The 24,736-nt window shown below is 54.5% G+C and overlaps 1 protein-coding gene across 1 annotated transcript; it reads right to left on the bottom strand.

Moving 5' to 3' along the window:
- Positions 1-13,538: 13,538 nt before the first annotated feature.
- LOC142365577 (dnaJ homolog subfamily B member 5-like) lies at positions 13,539-24,270 on the bottom strand. The gene is given in 5 exon segments (XM_075446472.1): positions 13,539-13,839; positions 16,521-16,676; positions 16,678-17,114; positions 19,479-19,723; positions 24,233-24,270. Coding segments are annotated over 5 exon segments (1,110 nt in total). The 3' UTR covers positions 13,539-13,605.
- Positions 24,271-24,736: the final 466 nt, after the last annotated feature.

The raw sequence follows: 24,736 nt of genomic DNA, 5'->3' as shown, positions 1-24,736 counted from the left end.
GCCGGTAACAAAAGCGCCACGCGGCCGCCCCTCCCCCCGCCGGGGTGCGGAGGAGAATGGAAAGAAACAGACAGAAACTGGTGGGTCGGGATAAGGGCAGTTTAACAGAACAGCAAACAAAGGGAACAGGAACAACAACGATACAGATGAGGAGAAAAGCACAACACAAACCGCACGACCCAGAGAGCCGTTCTCCCGGACCGGACCAGCACCCGCGCTCCCGAGCCACGAGTGAGTTCCCCGCCGCCCAGCTCCCCCCCCAACGGAACCCAGCATGACGGCACATGGTATGGAATACCCTGTTCTGTTTGGCCAGGTGGGGGCAGCCCGCCTGGTTGTGCCCCTTCCTGGATTCTGGTGAAAATTAACCCTGTCCTGGCTGAACCCAGGACATTATCCACCCCTTATTCCATACCATCTACGTCATGCCCAGGTCCCCCATTGTCCAGTTGATCACCACCACTTCTCCTGTCTCCAGATATCATTCCCTTAGTCTAAGGATCATCACTCTAAGGTGTCCGTTGAGTTCATTTAATCCATGACTTTGGGCTCCATCTGTCGTAATGGTCTTCCGTGGCAGGAGAGGGGATGTGTGGTGATGGGTGGTCACTTGCTGCATCCGGAGCTCACGGCTGATGTATCTGGTGCGGCCCGTGCCCACAGTCTGCAGGAGATGTTGATCTCGATGAAGTTGCTGGGTGCCAGTTGTTGAAAACCAGGTCCAGTTCCATCATCGCTGTCCTCTGCTAGGTTTCATCAAAAAGTCCATCCTTCTTTAGTCTGGACGATTCTTACTATGCTACTACTGGTATAACATATAACAATTATAACAGTGATAACAGACAGTGACAGGGTTATTATAACAATTAACTTAATACAATTTATTTATGGACTATTCTCACCCAAAATCAAATCCCCATGAGGTACACATCGGACTTCCCCATCCTTCCGCATTACCCACCAGGTACACCCAGGTCCTTGAGCAAAAGCAATCCCGCGGATGGGCTTGCCTTTGCCCGAGGCAGAACTAACCCAAACCGTCTTCCCTAACATGTTCCGCATGTGCACTACAGGGACTTTATCCCCTTCTACAGGATGCTGAGGTTTTGACTGGGCAGGACCAGCCGGGTTGGTGGATCCTCTGGTGTTAACCAGCCAGGTGGCCTTTGCTAAATGAGTATCCCAGGTTTTGAAAGTCCCACCCCACATTGCTCTCAAAGTGGTTTTTAGCAGCCCATTGTACCGTTCGATCTTTCCAGAGGCTGGTGCATGGTAGGGGATGTGATACACCCACTCGATTTCCCGATGGAATGCACCCATGAGTGCTGAGGGAGCTGGCGGATGTCATTGCTGAGCCACTCTCCATCATCTTTGAGAGGTCCTGGAGGACAGGAGAGGTGCCCGAGGACTGGAGAAAGGCCAATGTCACTCCAGTCTTCCAAAAGGGCAAGAAGGAGGACCCAGGGAACTACAGGCCAGTCAGCCTCACCTCCATCCCAGGAAAGGTGATGGAGCAGCTTATCCTGGAGGCCATCATCAAGCAAGTGGAAGAAAAGAAGGTTATCAGGAGTAGTCAGCATGGATTCACCAAGGGGAAATCATGCCTGACCAATCTGATAGCTTTCTACGATGGCATGACTGGGTAGATGAAGGGAGAGCCGTGGATGTTGTCTACCTAGACTTCAGCAAGGCTTTCGACACAGTCTCCCATAACATCCTCCTAGGGAAGCTCAGGAAGTGTGGGCTGGATGAGTGGTCAGTGAGGTGGATTGAGAATTGGCTGAATGGCCGAACTCAGGGGGTTGTCATCAGCGGCGCTGAGTCTAGTTGGAGGCCTGTAACTAGTGGTGTCCCCCAGGGATCAGTACTGGGCCCAGCCTTGTTTAACTTCTTCATCGATAACCTGGATGAAGAGTTAGAATGTACCCTCAGCAAGTTTGCTGATGACACCAAAGTGGGAGGTGTGATAGATACACCAGAAGGCTGTGCTGCCATTCAGCGTGACCTGGATAGGCTGGAAAGTTGGGCAGAGAGGAACCTGATGAGGTTCAACAAAGGCAAATGCAGGGTCCTGCACCTGGGGAGGAACAACCCCATGCATCAGTACAGGCTTGGGGCGGACCTGCTGGAGAGCAGCTCTGCGGAGAGGGACCTGGGTGTCCTGGTGGACGACAGGTTAACTATGAGCCAGCAGTGTGCCCTGGCTGCCAAGAAAGCCAATGGAATCCTGGGGTGCATCAAGAAGAGTGTGGCCAGCAGGTCGAGGGAGGTTCTCCTTCCCCTCTACACTGCCCTAGTGAGGCCTCATCTGGAGTACTCTGTCCAGTTCTGGGCTCCCCAGTTCAAGAAAGATGAAGAGCTACTGGAGAGAGTCCAGTGGAGGGCTACAAGGATGGTGAGGGGACTGGAACATCTCTCCTACGAGGAGAGGCTGAGGGAGCTGGGCTTGTTCAGCCTGAAGAAGAGAAGGCTGCGAGGGGACCTTATAAATGCTTATAAATATCTGAAGGGTGGGTGTCAGGAGGATGGGGCCAAGCTCTTTTCAGTGGTGCCCAGCGACAGGACAAGGGGCAATGGGCACAAAGTGAGGCACAGGAAGTTCCATCTGAACATGAGGAAGAACTTCTTCCCTCTGAGGGTGACAGAGCCCTGGAACAGGCTGCCCAGGGAGGTTGTGGAGTCTCCTTCTCTGGAGATATTCAAGACCCGCCTGGACGAGGTCCTGTGCAGCCTGCTGTAGGTGACCCTGCTTTGGCAGGATGGTTGGACTAGATGACCCACAGAGGTCCCTTCCAACCCCTACCATTCTGTGATTCTGTGACACCATGTTCTTTGGCCCGGGTGTCTATGATCCTGTTACAAAAGTGAGTCCCATTGTCCGACTCAACTCTTTCAGGGGTGCCATGTCGCCATAGGACTTGTTTTTCAAGGCCCAGGATGGTATTCCGGGCAGTGGCATGGGGCACAGGGTAGTTTTCCAGCCATCCGGTGGTGGCCTCCACCATTGTGAGCACATAGCGCTTGCCTTGGTGGGTTTGTGGCAGTGTGATGTAGTCAGTCTGCCAAGTCTCCCCATATTTATATTTTAGCCATCGTCCTCCATACCACTGAAGCTTTACCCCCTTGGCTTGCTTGATTGCAGCACATGTTTCACATTCATGGATAACCTGTCAATGGTGTCCATGGTCAAGTCCACCCCTCGGTCACGAGCCCATCTGTATGTCACATCTCTGCCTTGGTGGCCCAAGGTTTCATGGGCCCACTAACCTATAAACAGTTCACCCTTATGTTGCTAGTCCAGATCCACCTGAGGCACTTCAATCTTGGCAGCCTGATCCACCTGGTGGTTGTTTTGATGTTCTTCCATGGCCCGACTCTTAGGGATGTGGGCGTCCACGTGACGGACTTTTACAACCAACTGCTCCAGCCGAGCAGCAATATCTTGCCACAATGGGGCAGCCCAGACAGGTTTGCCTCTGCGCTGCCAGTTGTTCTTCTTCCATTGCTGCAGCTACCCCCACAAGGTATTGGCCACCATCCAGGAGTCGGTGTAAAGATAGAGCACTGGCCACTTCTCTCGACTGGCAATGTCTAAAGCCAGCTGGATGGCTTTCACCTCTGCAAACTGGCTGGACTCACCTTCTCCCTCGGCAGTTTCCGTGACTTGTCATGTAGGGCTCCATACAGCAGCCTTCCACCTCCGCTGCTTCCCCACAATGCAACAGGACCCATCCGTGAACAGGGCATACTGCTTCTTATCTTCTGGCAGCTTGTTATACAGTGGGGCCTCTTCAGCACGTGTCACCTCCTCCTCTGGCGATGCTCCAAAATCTTTGCCTTCTGGCCAGTCCATGATTACCTCCAGAATTCCTGGGCGACTGGGGTTTCCCACGTAGCATCGGTGGCATGATGCGTAGAGGGGACCCTCTCTTTGAACATGCAGCCCAGGACCGGCAATCGTGGTGCTAGGAGGAGCTGTGCTTCAGTGCCGACCACTTCTGAAGCAGCTCGAACGCCTTCATATGCTGCCAGAATCTCTTTATCAGTGGGAGTATAGTGGGCCTCGGATCCTTTGTATCCCCGGCTCCAGAACCCCAGGGGTCGACCTCGAGTCTCCCCTGGTGCTTTCTGCCAGAGACTCCAGGTTGGGCCATTCTCCCCGGCTGTGGTGTAGAGCATGTTTTTAACATCTTGCCCTGACCGGACTGGACCAAGGGCTACGGCATGAACTATCTCCCGTTTAATTTGTTCAAATGCCTGTCGTTGCTCAGGGCCCCATTCAAAATCATTTTTCTTCCGGGTCACGTGGTACAGAGGACTTAGAATCTGGCTGTAATTTGGGATGTGCATCCTCCAAAAACCCACAACACCTAAGAAGGCCTGTGCTTCCTTTTTGCTGGTTGGTGGAGACATAGCTGCTATGTTGTTGGTGACATCCATTGGGATCTGACGGCGCCCATCCTGCCATTTTATTCCCAAAAACTGGATCTCTTGCGCAGGTCCCTTGACTTTACTTCGCTTAATGGTGAAACCAGCTTTCAGAAGGATCTGAACTATTTTCTCCCCTTTCTCAAAAACTTCCTCCTCTGTGTCACCCCATACAATGATGTCATGGATGTACTGCAGATGTTCTGGAGCTTCACCCTTTTCCAGTGCAGTCTGGATTAGTCCATGGCAAATGGTGGGACTGTGTTTCCACCCCTGGGGCAGTCGATTCCAGGTGTACTGGATGCCCCTCCAGGTGAAAGCAAACTGTGGCCTGCACTCTGCTGCCAAAGGGATGGAGAAGAATGCATTAGCGATGTCAATTGTCGCATACCACTTGGCTGCCTTTGACTCCAACTGATATTGAAGTTCTAGCATGTCTGGCACGGCAGCACTCAGCGGTGGTATGACTTCATTCAGGCCACAGTAGTCTACTGTCAGTCTCCACTCTCCAGTAGATTTTCTCACTGGCCATATGGGACTGTTAAAGGGTGAGCGAGTTTTGCTGATCACTCCTTGACTCTCCAGCTGGCGGACCAGCTGATGAATGGGGAGAAGGGAGTCTCGGTTGGTACGGTACTGTCGCCGGTGCACCGTTGTGGTTGCAATTGGGACCTGTTGTTCTTCAACCCTCAGCAACCTCACAACGGAAGGATCCTCCGAGAGACCAGGCAAAATGGACAGCTGTTTAATTTCTTCCATCTCCAAAGCAGCTATGCCAAAAGCCCACCGATACCCCTTTGGGTCCTTGAAATACCCTCTCCTGAGGTACTCTATGCCAAGGATGCACGGAGCCTCGGGGCCAGTTACAATGGGGTGCTTCTGCCACTCCTTCCCAGTGAGGCCCACTTCAGCCTCCAATACAGTCAGCTCTTGGGACCCCCCTGTCACTCCCGAAGTACAAATGGACTCTGACCCTTTGAAATCTGATGGCATTAAAGTACACTGTGCACCAGTGTCCACTAGAGCTTTATACTCTTGTGGATCTGACGTGCCAGGCCACCGAATCCACACCGTCCAATAAACGTGGTTGTCCCTTTCCTCCACCTGGCTGGAGGCAGGGCCCCTCTAATCCTGGTCAGAGAATTTGCTGCTCACCTGCTGTAAAAATGACTTGGAGGTCCCCTCCAGAGGATTGGAATCAAGATCAAACTGTCTACCTGGTCTGGAGAGCTGGCTGCTGGTAACTGGAGTGGCATTTTTCCTAACAGAATCCCCTTTGGTGATTGTTTTACCTCGCAACTCACGCACGCGTGCCTCTAGACTTGAGGTGGGTTTTCCATCCCACTTCTTCTTGTCCTCTCTGTGGTCACGCAGGTAAAACCACAGGGTGCCCCATGGTGTGTAGCCTCTGTATTCTTTCTCCTGAGCAGAGGAACGCCTGCCCCTAATAGCTGAGATGCAGGCCCGTACAGGTGGGGAGTAGGACATATTCTCTTTGATTTGCCGCACCTCCCGGGCCAGTTTCTCCACAGCTGAGACAAGGGAGGAAGAGAGACTTTCCTCATATTGCCGGAGTCGGACAGCCACCTCATCCACTGTTGGTGCCTCCTTACCTTTCCAGTTTACTACTGCCAGTGAGTTGGCATATGAGGATGCTGCACTCCGCACAAACTTCCTCCACATGTGTTCTGTGCACTGGACTTCATCTGGGTCTGTGGGTATCTGCTCATCGTCTGTGTCATAGCTGTGCAGGAGCTGGTTTACTAACTCCCTCAAGTACTGAATACCCCTTTCCATATTGGTCCACTTGCCAGGATAGCATACAAAATTGTCACTGAAGGGGTACCTCTCCCTCACGCCTGACAGAAGTCTCCTCTAGAGGCTGAGGACTTGTTCCTTCTTCCCAATGGCCTTGTCAATGCCCCCATCCCTGGCCAGGGATCCCAGCTGCTTGGCTTCCTTGCCCTCTAATTCCAAGCTGCTGGCCCCCTTATCCAAGCACCGCAGCAGCCAGGTGACAATGTGCTCGCCAGGGTGGCGGCTGAAATATTCCCGCATGTCTCGAAGCTCGCTCAGGGACAGGGACCGGGTGATGATCTCTGTCTCTATCTCCCGCGATGACCCTGGCTCATCGTCATCCCTCCCGGAGCGATCTGCTCTCTTTGCGTCTGTCTAGTTTTACAGGGGCGACTGGTACCAGCACAGGTTGGTCACTGGGCTCAGCCACGATGCCTGCAGCTGGAGCTGGGGCTGCAGCAGCTGCTGTGCCCGCTGGGGAAACCGAGGCAGACCCTGCAGCTGTGGCAGCGGCGGTGCCGGTCGGGGGGGCTGGGACTGCCTGCTGGGCTGGAGGGGCTGCAGGGCTGGCTGGGGGGGCAGCGCCAGTCGCAGTGCCTGCCGCTTCATTTCCCCCCCCTTCCCCTTTAGGGCACTGAACAGTGTTGAACAGGGCTTGGTAGGCGTGGGCCAGACCCCAGCACGTTGCGGTGATTTGTGTCTCTCTGGAGTTCCCAGGGTGGCAGCACACTTTTTACAGATATTTTACTAGTTTGTCCGGATCCTGCACTTGCTCAGGGGTGAGTTTCAAAGACACCGGGGGTGCCCACTGCCCTAGACACCTGCCCATGCTGTCCCACACACCCAGCCACTCACAGCTATCCAGCCCCGGGGCAGGTCTCTGCACATGTTCTTAACGACTTGCTTAACCCTAAACAAAACCTGCAACCCATTCAGGAGGCATAACAAAAGGAGAGTGCTGGCCTGAGCATCCCACGGGTACTCGAAATTCTCAAAAGCCGTTAGGACCAGCCTGAAGGAGAGAGGGGGGGCGAAAGAGTGGGGGAAGGTATCCCCTTCGGTTTTCCCCACAGACTGGGTTTGATTATTAACAAATTCTAAGACATAGGATCCGAGGTACGGAAATGACCGCAGTGCCACATGCAAATACAAGCCTAATTTCATGCCCAGTGATGTTATCATGTCATAAGTCGATATCGTACAGTACAGTAAAATCATAATCCTGATCCTTTTCCCCACGATGATGAACATCACCACAGGGAACACGTACAGCAAGTACGGATTCAAAAACCACAACCACCTGATCAAAGACAGAAACAGTTTTTTACTGGCGACTATTTAACTAACACAGTAAATGCATACAACAAATTATAACAAAATCTAAGAAAGCAGTTTTAACACACACTGCTCAGCCCTGCCGTTATCCCCACCCCACGCTTTGGCGCCAAATTAATGTTCTGGTTTGGCTGCGGCCGGCAACAAAAGTGCCACTTGGCCGCCCCTCCCCCCGCCGGCGTGTGGAGGAGAATGGAAAGAAACAGGCAGAAACTGGTGGGTCAGGATAAGGGCAGTTTAACAGAACAGCAAACAAAGGGAACAGGAACAACAACGATACAGATAAGGAGAAAACACAACACAAACCGCACAACCCAGAGAGCCGCTCTCCCGGACCGGACTGGCGCCCGCGCTCCTGAGCCACAAGTGTGTTCCCCACCGCGCAGCTCCCCCCCCCAACGGAACCCAGCATGACGGCACATGGTATGGAATACCCTGTTCTGTTTGGCCAGGTGGAGTCAGCCCGCCCAGCTGTGCCCCTTCCTGGATTCCGGTGAAAATTAACCCTGTCCTGGCTGAACCCAGGACACCCTGCCATGTTTCATGCATCCCTTTGGGTTTCTAACAACAGGCATGTGTCTCTGTTGCCAGCCTGCCCCTTGTTGTGCCTCATACTCAGTAGTCTGGTTCTGATCATGGTTCTTATCCTTCCTTTTCACTTAAAGGTTGCTGCCTTGCTCCTTGGTTTATTTTCCCTTCTCTCTACTGAAAAATGTGCTACTGCTGTACTTCAGTGTGTTATATGCGAGAAGCCCTGGGTCTGGTTCCATCATGTGTACAGGAGCGGTGTGGCAGGCTGGATATGGTCCTGCCCTGAACTGAAGGGGAGAGCCTGTTTGAGGCAATGCACAGAGTGGTCATGTGCTATTGGGGAGGGGGGGCAGGAACTGAGGATTTCTGCAAATATTTAAATGTAGATTGTGTGGCAGAAGGGTGCCTTGGGCCTTTGGGGCTGAGCCACGCTGGAGAGGGCAACCTCCTCTGCAGCAGGAGTTGTGTGGGGCCTGGGCAGTGAGAGTTTCAGCCCCAAAGCCTGGCAGATCTAGGAGGGCTTCATCAACCTGGCTAGATTTAAGGGGAGAGGGGGACAGGTGAGGTGAGTCTCATCTCAAAATGGCAGAAGGATGGGACTATATATGAGAGGGGGGCTTGTGCATAGCAATGGGGAGAAAAAAACACTGAAATTGAGACCACTCTGTTTACATAGCACAACCTCCTGCTGTGATAGGAGGACATGTAAGCCTCTGGGGAAGGTGGTTAGTCCCTGCTCAGGTGCTCTGTCCTATTTCAGAGCCATCTGCATTCCAGCACCACTCTTGCCCTGTCCTTATGCCACCTCTGTTCTGCGCTGCAGAGAAAATGCTGGCCATCATCTCCTATGGCAGTGGAGTTGAGGATGTCCTGTCCCTCTAGCAGGCAGACTCCTGGGGGCCAGGAGAGCCAAGCAGGGAGGGCTAGTACTTCCCGTGCCCCACACCAGCCCTTTTTGGGATAACTGTCACCTGGAAACCTTTACTCCAGGGCTGCTTACCTGCCTGCACTTCTCCCTGCTGCTCTGCTCCAAGCAGGGTGGATGCAAATGCTGGCTTTGCTTTCATCGTGTCCTACCTGTTCATCAGTGCAATCCCAAGAGAGGCAGCTCCAGCCAGGGAGGGAACCAGGAACCAGCCACTTTCAGCCACCCAGGAAGGTTCTGCACCCATCCAGGACTCTCCCAAAAGCCTTCCCCAGCTCTGGTAGTGAGTGGATTTCTTCCTCCCTGTCAGTTTGGGGCTGTGACTGTTCAGCAAGCCCCCAGCAGATCCACCCTGGTGTCTCTGTGTGCTGTGGAGGCTGGGGCAAGGGATGGTAAGGTGTGTGTGCCCCAGCTCCCAGCAGCCCAAAGCCTTCCCTGCCTCCTCTCCTAATTGGAAATGCTAATTAAATCCATAACGAGGGCTGGAAACCCTCATCTTTTTTCCCTGCCACCTCTGGGACAAGGCTTCTGGTGGGGACAGCACATACGGGAGTGCTGAGAGCATCTGCCCTGTGCTGGAGCTGTGCAAACCTGCTGGAGGGCTGAGAGTATCCCCCACATCAGCACCTGCAGCAGCCAGGGAGCTTGGCTAGCCCCCCACCCCCAGCAGCTGCAGGAGAGCAGGCAGCACCAGGGACTAGGTTTGGCCCCAGCCTGTGCCCTTTTCCAGGGGCCACCCCCGCAGCAGAGTCCCCTGGTAGCTGCATGGGCAAGAGTCTTCCCGCAGCACACTTCTCCCCTGCCCAGCACCTTGCTGGGTGGACTGGGCAGCCCCAAAGGTGCTGGCAGGAGGAAAGTCCTGTCAGCTGGGGCTTGCCCTGGATGGCACAGGATTAGTGAGGTGGGCAGCTGAGGGCAGCCCTTTCATCACTGCCATGGTCGGCATCTCCTTGTGCCCCCCCGGGGTTCCCCATGTGGCCCAAGAGCCATGTTGCCACACCCCAGCCCTACAGCCAGGCCCCACAGAGGACCATGCACAGTCCAGCCATGGTGCATGCAGGATGGGGCGCCCTCTTCCCATAGCCAAGGCATCGGCATTAGAGGCTGGTCCCTGACCCAAGAGATTTGGGCTATGCAAGCACCCCAAAACTCTCCGGGCTCAGCAAGGAGCTCCTGCCAGCAAAGGGCAGGCAGTGGCCACGCTCAGCATGTCCCCTATCCCAGTCTAGGCCATACTATGGGCCATCTCTATGGGCATCCCTGCCCCATGGGTATCCTTAGCCCCAGGAGCATCCCAACCCCTTGGGCATCCCCTCCCCATAGCTAACGCTGCCCCAAGGGCATCCCCACACCACCGGCATCCCTCCACTATAGGTATCCCCTGCCCCATAGATGTGCCTTCCCAAGTGACATCCCCTCCCCATGGCCATCCCCTGCCCTATGGGCATCCCCAGCAGCATTGTCAGCCCCCATGGCTGGGGAAGCTGTGCTGGCTTTGCCCCCCAGTCTGCCCAGCCCATTAGCTGCTCCCAGCCCGGTCTGCTGTGTGGGCTTTGGGATTACCTTGTTGCAGGGTGATTTCATGGCCCCAAGCTCTCGCTTGGGAGGGGCAGTGAGCCATGTCCCCCATTTGGGGTTTGGCAGCCTCTGCCCAGGCCCCTCCCAATGCACAATGCCTGTGGGTTTTTGCTTACATAGCCTGTCCTTGCAGCTTCTTGGTGCCTTATGGGCAAACAATTTTCCTGGTATTAGTGGGAATGTCCCTGGATGTGCTGGCAACATGTGCTGCTGCTTGTTGCCCAGCCCCAGGGCCTCCTCCAAGAAGAGCCAAGCACCAGCGTCTCTCCAGCCCCCTTGGGCAGCCTCGGCCAGCAAGGAGCCCCCTTTCACTGTCCCATCCCCATCTGCACCACCCCACCACTCTCAGACCCTTGGTTGGTCCCCACTCCTGCTGCCTGTGTCAGCCACAACCTTGGAGCTCCAAGGGGACACAGATCCCCGATGGGGTTCCCCCAGTGCTGGTGGGGGCCGAGCCCCTTCCCTAGCCCTGCTGCCTGCACCCAGGCCAAGGTGAGCACAACCCTAGCATCTCCCATCACAACACATCCTAAGGAGGTATATTTTTTTAAAATACTTTTTTTCAATACTGACATTAAAAAAAAATTACAAAAAACCCCACTATAAAACAGTCAGGTCTCATTAAGAAAAATAAAGCAGCTTGCATCTGCACACTGACCTGTCTTCTCGCTCCAGCAGTGTCCACCAAGTTTCTCTACGTTGAACTCCACAGGGACCAGTGGAGGGAACTAGCAGCATGCCCTCAACAGTCAAACTGAGCGATAAATTAAGCAGTGCATAAGGGATGTCCTCACCCAGTGCCAGAGCCACAGCACCAGCCCCCCTCTGCTGCATATGATGCAATGTACAACTGTACACCTAGTCCCGATGGATGCCCCAGGCTTGGCCTCCTCCCCGCCCCAAAAGACTTCCTGTTTCAAGTCAGTGATTCCTCTTTAAAAAAAAAAAAAGGATACCTGGCGGTGGAGAACATTTTGGCAGAGGTTTTCTCAGCAGTGCTGTAGTGGAAGAGAAGCCACTCAAAGCCAGGTCAAAAGTGCCTCCACTCCATAGGAGCCCTTCCCAGGGGAAAAAAACCGGCAGAAGGCAGAATGGGCCAAGAAAGGTAAGAACTATAAAAATTCTCCTGATGGCAATCCAAAGGTTTTTAAAAAAGACAGCATTTTTTAAAAAAGCCAGATTGCCTCATGCACCTCCTAGCTCCACCACAACACCCAGAAATACCTCCTGAATGAATTTTCTCTGTAGAAAAATATATACAGGTGCATTTATCTTCTAGTAAAATCACAGAATCATAGAATGGTTTGGGTTGGAAGGGACCTTAAAGATCATCTGGTTCCAACCCCCCTGTCGTGAGCAGGGACATCTTCCACTAGACCAGGTTGCTCAAAGCACCATTCAACCTGACCTTGAACACTGCCAGGGAGGGGGCAGCCATGCAGGGAGGGGGCATCCACCTGGCCAACCTGGCCTTGAATGTTACCAAGGATGGGGCCTCCACTACCTCTCTGGGCAACCTGTTCCAGTGTTTCACCACCCTCATGGTAAAAAATTTCTTCCTTATATCTACTCTAAATCTACCCTCCCTTAGTTTAAAACCCCTTGTCCTATCACAACAGGCCCTGCTCAAAAGATTGTCCCCATCTTTCCCATAGGCCTCCTATAAGTACTGGAAGGCTGCTCTCAGGTCTCCCCGCAGCCTTCTCTTCTCCAGGCTGAACAACCCCAACTGTCTCAGCCTGTCCTCATAGGAGAGGTGCTCCAGCCCTCGGCTCATCTTCATGGCGCTCCTCTGGACCCGCTCCAACACATCCATGTCCTTCTTGTGCTGGGGGCTCCAGAGCTGGATGCAGGACTCCGGGTGGGGTCTCACGAGAGCGGAGTAAAGGGGCAGAATCCCCTCCCTCGACCTGCTGGCCATGCTTCTCTTGATGCAGCCTACGATACGGTTGGCTTTCTGGGCTGCAAGGAATCCCGAAGTTTGAACACAAATACTAGTGCAAACCACAGGTCTGCTCATGCTTGGCTCTGCTTTTGCACCCAAGCTTGTGAGACATGCGTATGCATGTGCACACACAGCATGCCACTTCAGGAACCCCAAAACAGGCAGAGAAAAACCCTTATGGAGTTTATCTAATGAGCTCTACATATATATATATATATATATGTATAAAAAAAAAGCAGCAATGCAAACTCAACACATCTGAACAAGAAAGCTCCACACTGGGCTTTTCCCCCTCCTCCTGCTTGCTGGGGCTCTGCAGGTAGCAGGTGCTGCCCAGCTGCCTGCAGGCACCAGGGACAGCCCCAGCCCCAGCAGGGGCAGGAGGCTGGACAGGACCATCCCCAAGTGCTTTGCAGTCCATTGTTTGGCACCACTGAGGCTCGGTTGTAGTCTTGACACAGGAGAGTGGACTGCGGTTGGACTCAGTACTGTGGGCCTAGGTTAGAAACAGTGTGGCTCTGGGGGGGGCCACCGTGGGCAGGAGCGATCCCTCTGCCTTATGTGCGTGGGACAGTCTCCTCAACACCACAGTACAGCTGGGACCCTGAACAGCAGCAAGTATCAAAGCGGGGAAGAGAAAACTAACAGTGGGGAAGTGTGATCCTGCAGAGTCTTATTTACGCTGTGCTGAACCCTAAAAGTCCAACCTCTTGTGGGAAAAGTGGCCTGAAAAGCAGGTAACATAAAAACCCAGAATGTGATGCACCTCCCTGGGTAAAGGGCCCATGCTGCTTGCTTGTGCGAGGTGGAAAAGCTGGACCTCTGGGGAAAAATAAAAAATTTGGCAGCTAGGAGAGCTGTGACAGGCAGGGCCTCTCCACTGCCAGAGTAGAAAACGGGACAAGAGGGATGTGGGGGGGATGTTGGATGGGAATTTTGGGAAAGTGGGGGAGGTGGGGATGGGGGGGGGGGGTTTGATAGTGCTGTGACACCTCTGCTCTGTGCAGGCCAGATGCTGCTGCATGTTCGTTTGGAGTACTGCTGCTTGGAAAAGAGTCCCCGGGCTCTAGGAGCACGGGAGGTGCTGCTTGAGGATCTGTCTTGTCTGGGGAGCTATTCTGTCTGGGAAGTGGATTTTGAACTCCACAATCAAGTCTCCTCGCTGGCTGGGGGCCTTGGGGAAGGGCAGCCCCTCCCCACGCAGTCTCTTCACTGTCCCCGGCTTGATGATGTTGTTGCAGGGCAGCGGGATCACTTGCCTATCGATGGTGGGAATGTTCACAGTGCAGGCACATAAGGCCTGTGGAGAGAAGAGGGGGACACATTGTCAGACAGGGCTGCCACCCATAAGCATCCCTGCCAGCCATTCTGCTGCACCCTGTCCCCCCACCAGCTGCTCCCCAGGTTAAACTGCCTAACTCTGGATGATGCCCATGAGCAGCATGGTTGATGCTCACCAGTGCAAGCCCAGTCTGTATTGGTGCCAGCCAAACTGGGCTGCAGGAGCCATGCAGGAGAGGTGTGCCCCAGGCGAGGGGAGCTCCAGGAGAGGGGTGCCCCAGCCTCATGGGGGGAAGGAACCCCCTCCCCACCTCCTGGGCTCCCCAGGAAGCACCATCAGCAAGCGCCCGGTCACTCACAGGAACAGAACAGGCTAAATTTAGCCCCTTCCCTGGCCTTGCTGCCCAGCCTCGTGCAGCTGAAATTCCAGCTGAGATCATCGGATGCTGCCGCGGTTCATCTGCTGTCACCCTCCTGGGCCCAGCCTGGCGCTGGGGGTTGTCAATAGCACAGCCCACATCCAGTCCCCTCCGCCCTCAAAAGGTTACGACGGTGCAGGACAGCGGTGCGGCTGCGGCACAGCACTGAGCTTTCCTGGAAGCCGAGTTCCCGGAGGGGCTGGTCCCCATCACCGGTCCCCGTTGCAAAGCCAAGAGCCTGTTTCGTAGGTGCCACCCCGTTGTATCCCAATCCCTGGCGGCAGCGAGCCACGTGACGCAGGAATGCAGCAAGAAAATCTTTGTGTCCTTAAATAGACAACTCCGGTGTACACATGGGCAGGATCGTCTCCAGGCTTTAGGCAAGGGAGAAAGGCTGAGGGAGAGGACTGTGGAGCAATGCTTCGGGGAGGCGGGGGGGGGGGGGGGGGGGGGGGTTAGTGTTTGCCAGGGGTATAGCCTCGAGCTTCCCAGGCGGGGGGCTGGGACAGGCTTGCCTCTCCGAGCCCAGTCGATTTGCTGTTTCTGGAGTAGATGGGAGGATGTTCTGCATCCCTCTCCCCAGGAAAAGCCTCTGGTGGCAGAGAAGCAACAGGCACCAGGAGAAACATCTCTTCTCATGCTGGCCGCTGGCTCAGGACCAATGGTTGCAGCTTCTGTAGCTGAGCCAGGGCTTTGCACTAGAGCGATCGCAGTGGGCCCATGCCAGAGCCACGTCACATGCCGAGATGGTGGCATATGGAGCCAGGGAGCTCCCAGCATCTGCTCAAAACTCCAGAGCACTCAAGCTACTTCTCATGGAATACAAAAGCAGCAAAGTATCATCCTGCCCTGGCAAGCAGCAGGCTGGTGAAGGCAGCCAGGCCAGCAGCTCACTGAGGATGCCCAGCACATTGGGTTTGCGGTGGGGGAGGACAGAGACCAGACAGTCCAGCTCAACGAGACGAGGAATTTGCCCAGACCAGCAATATCCACCGGTCTCTCTGTGACTGCATCATGCAAACCAAATGCCAGCACACACACCTTGCTCATGGGCAGCTGGATGGAGATCACATGCACCCTGTGGGTGTGAGGCAGCTGGAGAACCGCTCAGCATGGCAGAGCCAGTGCTTCCCTGGGGCCCAGCACCAGCACTTCTGCATGCGGGGTCGGAGCAGGTTTCTCCGCTTGCTGCTCAAAGGGCAACTCCAAGCGAGAGTCCCTCCAGCCTGAGCAGTGTATGAACCTGGACTAACGTGGTCTGGACATCAGGACAGCCAGCTTGGGGTTACTTTTACAGATAGAGGAATGCACAGAAGGAAATACCTGAGAGATGGAATGCATGACTCCATAAATAAGGCAGCCTCTCCTAAGTATTTCTGGAGTGACCAGGGGAGCCAGCCACCACAGGAATAAACCTCTGCACTTTGCACTGTGAAGGAAATTCAACTCCTGAGTCTGCAGGTTAACTTGAAATGTGTTTGCTCCAGGAGCACCCAGATCTGCCTGACCCACATGGCTGCCCCTTGCCCCAGTACACGTGGTCACAGCCCCAGCTGGAATACAGAGCCATCACAAAGCTCTCCCAACTAGCTGGCACACTAACGAGCTCATGTTTCCCTACCCCAGGTCGGGCCCATTGAGCTTATTTCTATTAAATGTATTTGAGAACATAAATCTGTGCTGGAGTGTGTCCAGAGAAGGGCAACGAGGCTGGTGAGGGGTCTGGAGAACAAAGAAAACAGCTGGTTTTGGCTAAAGCATTGCTCAGTAAGGGCAAGGTACCACCTTTCTCTGCATGACCCTACTCTCTGTCCGTGGGGAGAGGTACCCGGCACTGTCCTGGACAGTAACTAAGCCACAGCAGGCTCGTCTACGAGAAACAAGCAGGGACCAGACTCATGTCAGCAAACTTGGGTTTTCCCTTGTTCCTGCAGAGGATCCGGGCTCTGTCCCATATGTGAACACACTTAAAATAGATGGACAAGACATATGGGGAAGGGAGAAAATGGGTAAATGCCACCTGTATTGGCTCAAGAAGCAAGGTGCGTTCAGCAGGGACCACAGCATCCATGTCCTACACCCAGCACAGAGGTTGAGTATCTCCAAAACCAAGCACAAGCTGGTCTCTGCGGCTCTTCCCTGCAGAGGTCTTTGCTCGTGTCTCTCACAACCTACCTGGTCCTTTATCATCAGCGCAGGACAAGAACTGACTCCCTTCTTGGCTCCGTGTGCCATGACTCAGCGCCACCATCACCCCATGGGATTTCCCACCGATACCCACCTCTTTAACGTTTGCGGTGTAGACCACATTTGTCCCATCCCTCTTGAAGTGCGAGTGAGGCTTGTCCTTGAGGATAAAGATGATGTCAGCAGGAATGTTGTCTGGGGTGGCATCCCCTTCTTTGGGGAATGTGATTTTGGTTCCCTCCTTCCAACCCCCTTTTGATGACAATGTTTAGGATCTTGTCCTCAGTCCGCATGGTCCAGCCATCAGCATTGAGTCTTCTGCGGGTGATCTTCATCCTCTTGGTTGAGCCGTGGTAGATCTCTTCCAGGGACACTTTGAGCTCATGGATGACAGGTGGGTCTTGGACCTTTCTCTGTGTGTGCAGGGACTCCTGGTGCTGCCAGTGAACTCCATTAATGCCATTGAAGCCAAAGCGTCCGAAGGCACTGAAAGGGTCATCATCGTCATCAATATCCATATCTTCCTGGTCAAAGCTATTGAATAACTGGGAGCGACTGCTAGCGAAGAAGATATCAAAAGGGTTGGAGCCTCCAAAGAAGGATGCGAAGGTGGCATGGGGGTCTCCATGGAAGGCGTAGTGGAAAGTGTTCCCTGAGCCACCTGAAGAGCCACCTCCAGTTTTGAGACCTGGAAGAGAAGGGGGAAGACGAGACATTAACACTCCCTGCAGGCAGATGCTGTGCTGGGACCGTATTTTCCACACGGGAGCATGGTCTCTGCTGGCTCCAGGCAGCTCTTCCAGCAGCTCCTGGGGGTGCAGGTCATTCCCTCCAGCCCAGCCACCTGCAGAGACAGTGGGCCAGAAAGGCACCACCCCAACCCACGACACACAGTCCTGCCCCTACACCCAGCAAGCTCAAAAGCCGTTCAGGATTTGTCCCGACTACCCTGACTAAGCACTTGCTTGGTTCTCTCCACCTAATTCATGGCCTTTTCAAAAACATTTCCTGACCAGCCCATCTCCATTTTTCCCCATAGGCAAGCTCCCTTCTGCCCAAATAGCTCTGTCTTTTGGGCTGCACCAATGGCTGCAGTCCAGGAGCATCATGTCCAGCATGTGAGAAAAGGCTTTGAGCTCAGCGAGCGACCATGACTCTTGGTGGCAGATTAGGTGGAGGTCAGCAGACCTCCAGGTTGGCACACAACAGGAGGGATAGAGCTCTCTGTTTACAGACTGTATAAAATGTCAGGTAAGTTCAAGGTTTGGATCTTTTGGCAACCATTCCCATGGGAAACTCCCCTGCCAGACCTCGGGCAGGGCCCTACATCACTGCAACCTCCCTCCCCCAAAGTCCCAAGCAGCCAAAGCACATGACAAGTGGCCTCCAAAGAGGTCACACATGTTCTGCAAGGCTATTTTTGACCAGGAGGGCCCAGGAAGGGTTGAGCCAAGTCTAGCTCAAGGACTATTTTCAGAGCATGCTGGTGACAGTGAAGGGCTATTCCTGATGGGCCATCCCTCATGCCAACCCCCCACAGCAGGAGACAGGAGGGGGACAAGCATAGAGCAGACAAATTTGGGGATCTTTTCTGATCAATGAAGTTTCTACCCTGGAGTGGGGGACCTTTCACTTCACCTTGCCCACCCCAGCATGTGGGACCCAGAAGTCCCTCGAAATGCCAATCCCCAGGCCATATTGCTCAAAAAAAAAAAAAAAAAAAAGGCATCTGATGGGAAATTAAAGGTGTGTGGGGCCGTGGACCATGACTGGTCTGGAAGTCACTGCCTGGGAAGTGGATGGCAGTCCCTATCCCACAACAGGTCTGGCCAGCTCAGCAGCATCTCCGCTCCCCTCTCTCCAGCCACAAAACCTTTTCACGTTTTTCATCCCATTTCTGCCCCAGCTTTCTGCATGTGACCAGCGCCGGTTCCCCAAAATGCCAATGGGGTTTGGTTTTGCCGGTAGTCCCTATCTCGCTGTGAGGAGGGGGCTGGGCTTCCCTCCCCCCTTAACTCACTCTTATTTTAGCTGCCTTTGGTGATGAGGATTTCACCAAATCCCCGGCGAGCCTCTGTCCCTAACGGACTGTATAGCCAGGAGGTTTCACCTTTAATCCTGTGATGCCAGCCCAAGCAGGGTCCGATTTTGGCAGCACCTCCAGGGAAAGGCTGGTTTCCCACTTGAGACAACCTCTTCTCATTTTACACCACAGCAAATCACGTGGCTCTGGTGTGTTCATCATAGCCCTGACATAACTAATAGGTTGAGAATTAACCCACTGCTAGTTAATTCTGCTGGTGGCTCGTTAGGGGATGCACCTGTCCACTGGCCCCATGAGAAGGGCTGCATCTTCCACCCAACCGCCTGTTCCTACCAGACCTCCTGCTCTTTTAAGCACCCAAGCCCTGGGCTGATTAATGCAGATGCTATTCGGCGCTCTCCTCGAATGCGGTTGTGCTCTTCCATCTTTGACTAATAAGGCTGCCTGCAGTGGAGCGGCTCTCCTCCTCTGTGCCAACCCCCAGACAACAGCAGCCACTTGGTTTCAAAACAAGGACCTATTACTTAAATTGGAAAAAGCTTTGAATCCTGTAGGTCAGCCTGTACTGGGGAGGACAGTGGGACCAGTGCCCAAATGTGGGGGGAAGTGCAGGCAAAAGCAATACTTCTCCACTGGGAAATTTAGGTTAATTAAAAGGTCGCTAATGAATTATCCCAGGTATGACCCAGGAGGTGAGCTCCTTCCATTGTCTCAGCCGGCTGCCAGGCTTTGGGGCAGAGGGCAGGGAGAGCCCAGCCATCCTGGGAAGCAGGGTAGTGGGTTGGAAAAATGGAGCAGCCCAGGGAGAAGTGGGTTGAGAGGCTATTTCTGGTATTGGCAGAGCCTTTGCTCTCTCAGATTCTGCGGCTATCAGCCCCATTTCAGAGGAAGGCATGAATCACGAGGACAACTCCAGCTGCACCAAGGGTGTGAAAACACTCCCTCACCTATAAAAGCCTATTTGGACCAAGCATCCCTGCCTTCAAGTGGCAACACTCATCCCCTTACCTTCTTCCCCATACTGGTCATAAACAGCTCGTTTCTTGGGGTCATTCAGCATGTCGTAAGCCTCTGCAAGCTCCTTGAACTTCTCTTTGGCATTGGAGTCTTTATTCTTATCGGGGTGATACTTCAGGGCCATTTTCCGGTAGGCTTTCTTGATTTCATCCTCATTGGCACCGGACTGGATGCCCAAAATCTTGTAATAGTCCTTCCCCATGACTGCAATGCTGCTGGGAGCCGAATACTTATTCCTGAAAGCAGAAAGACAGCTCTTTGTAAGGTGAATATCGCACTCAGGCAGCTGGGGATTGGACTGGCACGCACTTATTGCAGAGCTGCCGTTCCCCACATCCCACCAGCCAACAGCACCAGAGCCGGCTCAAGTCCACCCTTTCTGCCAGAGGTCAACACCCTAGTGCCAGGACGTGCCCTGGCTCTGGTTTTACCTCCTCAAGCCCCACAGCAGGGACGAGGAGACTCATCTCTGAGGCTGACCAGGAGAGGAAGAGCCTGAGCCGGGGCATGGCATTATTATACAGATCACGCCACCGCTAACGTCAGGCAAGGATTGTGTTCCTGTCCCGTCCCCCTCCTGCGCCGAGCCAGGAGGGATGAGCCATGTCTAAATGTAGCTACTGGCCCTTCCCCCCAAGCTCTCTCCCAGCTGGAGACCTGGGATGGGAGTCAGGGTGATGACATCAGGCTTTTGGAGGCTGAAAGCAGCGCCAGGGACCTTGCTGCCACCTTCACCTTAAAGGACACCTCTTCAAACATTTTGTTCCTGAAAGCAATTGGCATTCAGCTGGAGATAAGCGCCTCTGAGGTGTCAGAGCCATAACTTGTATTTAGCAAAGAGAGAAAGCAGCCATTAGACAGAAACATCTTGTGATGGTGGGAGGCATTTTTTTGTTTGTTTGTTTTTTAAAAAAAACACTTTCTAGCCTGACTTGCACTCCCTGAGAGCCTTCAACTACATCTTGCAGTAAGCCAGAAATATAAAGTGGGAGAAAAGGCGGTGAAGCGCTGTAGCCTGGCACGAGGTTTGGAGGTTGGCACAGGCAACTGGCTCCTGGGGCTCGCTCTGTCCATCGCACAGGGGCCAAGGCCAGGGCCATGCCTATACTAAGGCACGGAAAACCCAGTGGCTGTAACCCAAGGAAGGAAAAGGACGGGTGATTAATTCATCCCTCAGGCACGCCGCTGGAGCAGCAAGCACCAGCGGGGTCACAGAAACCCAGAGAGCAGCTGGAGGAGACAGGAGAGCAGCTCCTCCAAGCAGAGGCTGAGCAAGCCCCACGCTCCTCCAACGACACTTCCTGCTGCTTCTTGCCCTTCAGTTTTCTGATGGCAAACTCCCATCCCTCCCAAACCTGGCCTGCCATGCTCTGCCTCATGCAGCGCAGCTCAGTGCTTGCTCCTGGCCCTGCTCTTCTCCAGGTGTTGCCCCAGCAGACCCGCTGCTCTCTGCTAAGTCCTTGTGCTCACATCCTGCTCCCTGCTATGGTTCAGGTTTCATCCTCTCACCCCATCCTTGCTCCAAACACCCCCTGGGCAGCCCCAGCTGGTCAAGCCCCTCCAGCAGATGGATTTCTGCATCAGGTGTGAGCCTTGGCTCTTTCCTTCACCATCATACAAGTTACCAGATGTTCCCCCCCACTCCGTCCTTACTCTATCCATAAGCTAATGGTGGAGGTCACGGAGGGACACCCCCTCCCAACCACAGCTGCTCAGAGGAGGGTAGCTGGGCACCCCCAGGGGTGCACATCCACAGTGCTGCACTGAGCCCCTGGCATCCATCCCAAGCATCCAAGGCTTGCCTTGGGTCATGCCTTCTTCAATAACCCCTCTACAGCTGGATAGCTGCTACAGGGGCTTGGAAATTGGCCCCCTTGATCCAAACCACCAACTTCTGCTCTTTTTTTTCCCCAGCTGCAGAGCAGGTACTTTGCTGTAGGTGGGGAGGAGGGCTAAGGCACCCAACGCAGAAGGGCTGATGGGCACAGGGACGTCTGAAGGACACAGCAAGGGGAGATGTGGGCACCCACAGATGTGTGAGGCAGCCTAGGGGGGCACATAAGAGACAGGAGAAGGTCCCTGGGGGTGTAAAGAGCATCTGACAGCATCTCCCGTGGCAGCTCCTGAATGCCAGCACATTTCCGTATCAGCTTCCCAGCAGGAGCCTGCCAGCTCCTGTGCACAGAGCCGCCATTGCCACCGCAGGTGCTAGGGGATGCTCTACCCCTTGCCTGTCCCCGCCTCCCCATCTGCCCTCCCTGTGGGGCCGGGGGGCTGCAGGAGACCCCAGGACGAGCAACAGGGGGAGTTCGAGAGGTAACCTGCCAATCCCCCACCAAAGGTCACTCCAGTGCCTCCCTACCCCACAGCAGCCTCTGGCGTGGAGCAGGGAATCCCCTCGACCAGGACCAGGATTTGGCCCCTGTCTGGATGATGCCAACCCTCCTGCAGTGAGGACAAGTGAGGCACCGCTGAAGACAACCCCATTGCACCCTGCCTCAAGAGACACAGAGGTTGCAAACCTTCAATTTTCCCCCTCCCCCCCGGAATCACAGCACCTGGCTCCAACCCTGCGCAGCCCAATCTGATGGCACCACTGGGACCACCCTGCCCATCCAAAATGCCATAGCACATCCCACAGAAGTATGTCATGCCCCAGAAAAATGCTGTCACCCCCCTCAAGATCTCTAGTCTTGACTGTCAAGGAGCCTTTGGCTGGGGATGCCTGTTGGGGGATGCTCTCCCGGCTGGGGAGCCCTTTGTCCAGCTGGGCTCAGGGAAGAAGGAATTTCTCTGCCGAAATGCAGCCCCGTGCCGCAGTTGACTGTGCTGGTGAAGGCTAGATGCCAGTGGGTGACCCACTGGGTTAAGGCACACTCCAGAGACAATGCTCACATGTGCAGTGGTAAAACATGATTCTGTCCCAGAACAGCCTCCTTCCATCCCTCCCACCTCCAGGGGATCAGCTGCATCTTGCTGCCTTGCTACCCCTACTGCTCCTCTCCCCCTTCTGCTCAGTCATCCTCTCCTGCCTTCCCATTTAACCCCCTTGGGAGCAGTGGGAAAAGTGTCACAGGGTGGGTTTCAGGTGGGCAAGCAATTTCTGCATTCACCCTCCCAATCAGGATGGCCTTAGGACAAGCTGTGGCTACCCAGGTGCAAAGAAAACCACAAGCATCCCCCAGCTGGGGCTGGTCCTGCCAAGACAGTCCAGCCTCCATCCTCCTCTTGCAACCACAAGAATTAAATAAAAAAATTAAATCTTTGTTCTGGCCCCGCACATGACATCAGCCCATGCAACCTCTAGATGAATGCACCAGCTGAATAGCGATCATTTGACATAATCCCTCAGCTCAGCAGTCATGTAAGGGAAAAAACCCATGCAGGAAGCAGCACTGGGGAAATTTTTTTCCATCTTGGTGTGCCAGGTCACCATGGGATGCCACACACTGGAGATGGGCACTGACTGGCACCTCAGGCCATTGCGCATCACTCCTCGGTAATGAGGGCGCAAGGGCAAGAAGCAGAAACCCACTTACTGAAACTTTATGAACACATTCAGAGTCCAAGCCACCATTTTTAAAGGCTCTAATTTTATTTTAAACATCACAGTTGTCTGGAGGTGCTGTGTGCCCGGCCAGAGGAGAGGAAGATGTCGGCTTGTGCTGAGGATGCTGCTGCCATCAAGCGATGTTCTTGTGGCAAGCCTCCCCCTCTGGCTCCTCCAGCACACTGAAAAGGCAACTCCTCGCCAGCTGGGTGGCTGCAGCTGGCTCCAACCTCCACTCCCAGGACAGCTCCAAAACGGCTTAAGCTGCAGGCATCAGCGTGGTGTGGGGAGCTGCCATCCTTTGTGCACTTCCTAGCAGTGCCCGGCCCTCCCCTCCTGCCATGCATGGGGGGACCCTCCAATGGAATCGCTCACTGAGCTGTAATTTTCCTTCTAATTGGTTTCTTGTTGCTTTCTGGGGTGGCGAGGCACAGTGGGCTCGCTAAGACGATGGATTAAGACATTTCTGCCATCAGCTCCAGCATCCTCCCTGCTGTAGCAAGATGCCTGGACCTCAGCTGCCTCATTACCATCACATCCCCTGCACAGCCCCCACTGCTGCCAAGTAACAAGAGCAAGGAGCCCCTGGGGTCCCCAGAAATGACTTGCCCATGCTCAGGGTTGTGAACCCGCAAGGCAAACTGGGGAGGAAGAAAAGTAGGGTGGCAGTGATGAACCAGTCAGAAAAAGTCACGTTAACCAATTTGCACGTCCCCAACTTTCCCCTTTGGATGTGCGAGGGTCCCTGTGTCCCCCTCCCTGGGTGCCAGCACCGAACTAGAAGGGGTCTGACCACTGCACTTCTGCTCAGTGACTGGAGTTGCCTGCCAGCTGTGGGCTCCTAGCTCTCTCCCCACCACAGCGGGGCACCAGGATGGTGCCTCCTCCCTGCCCAGCAGCGCAAAACCTACTTCTGAGAAGTCACCTTCAGGCCTGCCAAGGAAATCCAATGCCACCGTGTCCCCCATGTCCATCACTAACTCGAGGGCTGCAGGGAGCATCCTCTCCAGATGCCCACCACCAAAATGGGGCAACCGTGGCCAGGACATCACCAGGCGGCTCCTGCATCCCACCCTCAGCAAGCAAAACACCAGGCAGGTGACAGCCCCCAACCCACTGTGTCCCCAGGGATTGGGAGTCCGGTGGTTCGCTGAGTGGCAAGCATCAGGGTCGGCAAGCTGGGGTGGATGAATACCTCTCGGTGCAGCTCCAGAAAAGCAGGATGGCAGACATGGCAGGGTATCCCAGGTTTGGTCAGGGAGCTGGAGGGGATCTCTGTGTGTTGGGGTAGGCAGAGCCACCCATGCCTGTACTAGCTGGCAGTCACAGGGAACCAGGCAGCAATGTTATGACTACCCGCAATGAATCATCCCCAACCCAGGCCCTCACATGCACAGCCGGCCTCCCTCTCCCCATCAACAGCCCTACTAGGGGACCAACACCTGCATGGGGACAGGGTTAACCCTCTGCTCACTGCCTCTGCCAGCACAGCCCCCGCTGCCAGCCTGTGTGGGGATGGGGTCAAGCCCCACTCAATGTCTTCCCATATAGGGTCCCGAACTTCCAGTCCCACTGAGGTGCTCACACTGGTGTGGGGACGGGGTCAAGCTCCCCCATACCACCCTACACGGTGCCCCATTTAGGGGCTCAGTAAGCTGTCACCTTCATGGGAGAGGGGTTCACACACCCACACACCCTC

This window comes from Opisthocomus hoazin, chromosome W (genome assembly GCF_030867145.1).
Source record: "Opisthocomus hoazin isolate bOpiHoa1 chromosome W, bOpiHoa1.hap1, whole genome shotgun sequence".
In the NCBI taxonomy this organism is placed as follows: Eukaryota; Metazoa; Chordata; class Aves; order Opisthocomiformes; family Opisthocomidae; genus Opisthocomus; species Opisthocomus hoazin.
The sequence above is the reverse complement of the archived record's forward strand: the minus strand, read 5'-3'. Positions and strand labels throughout refer to the sequence as shown.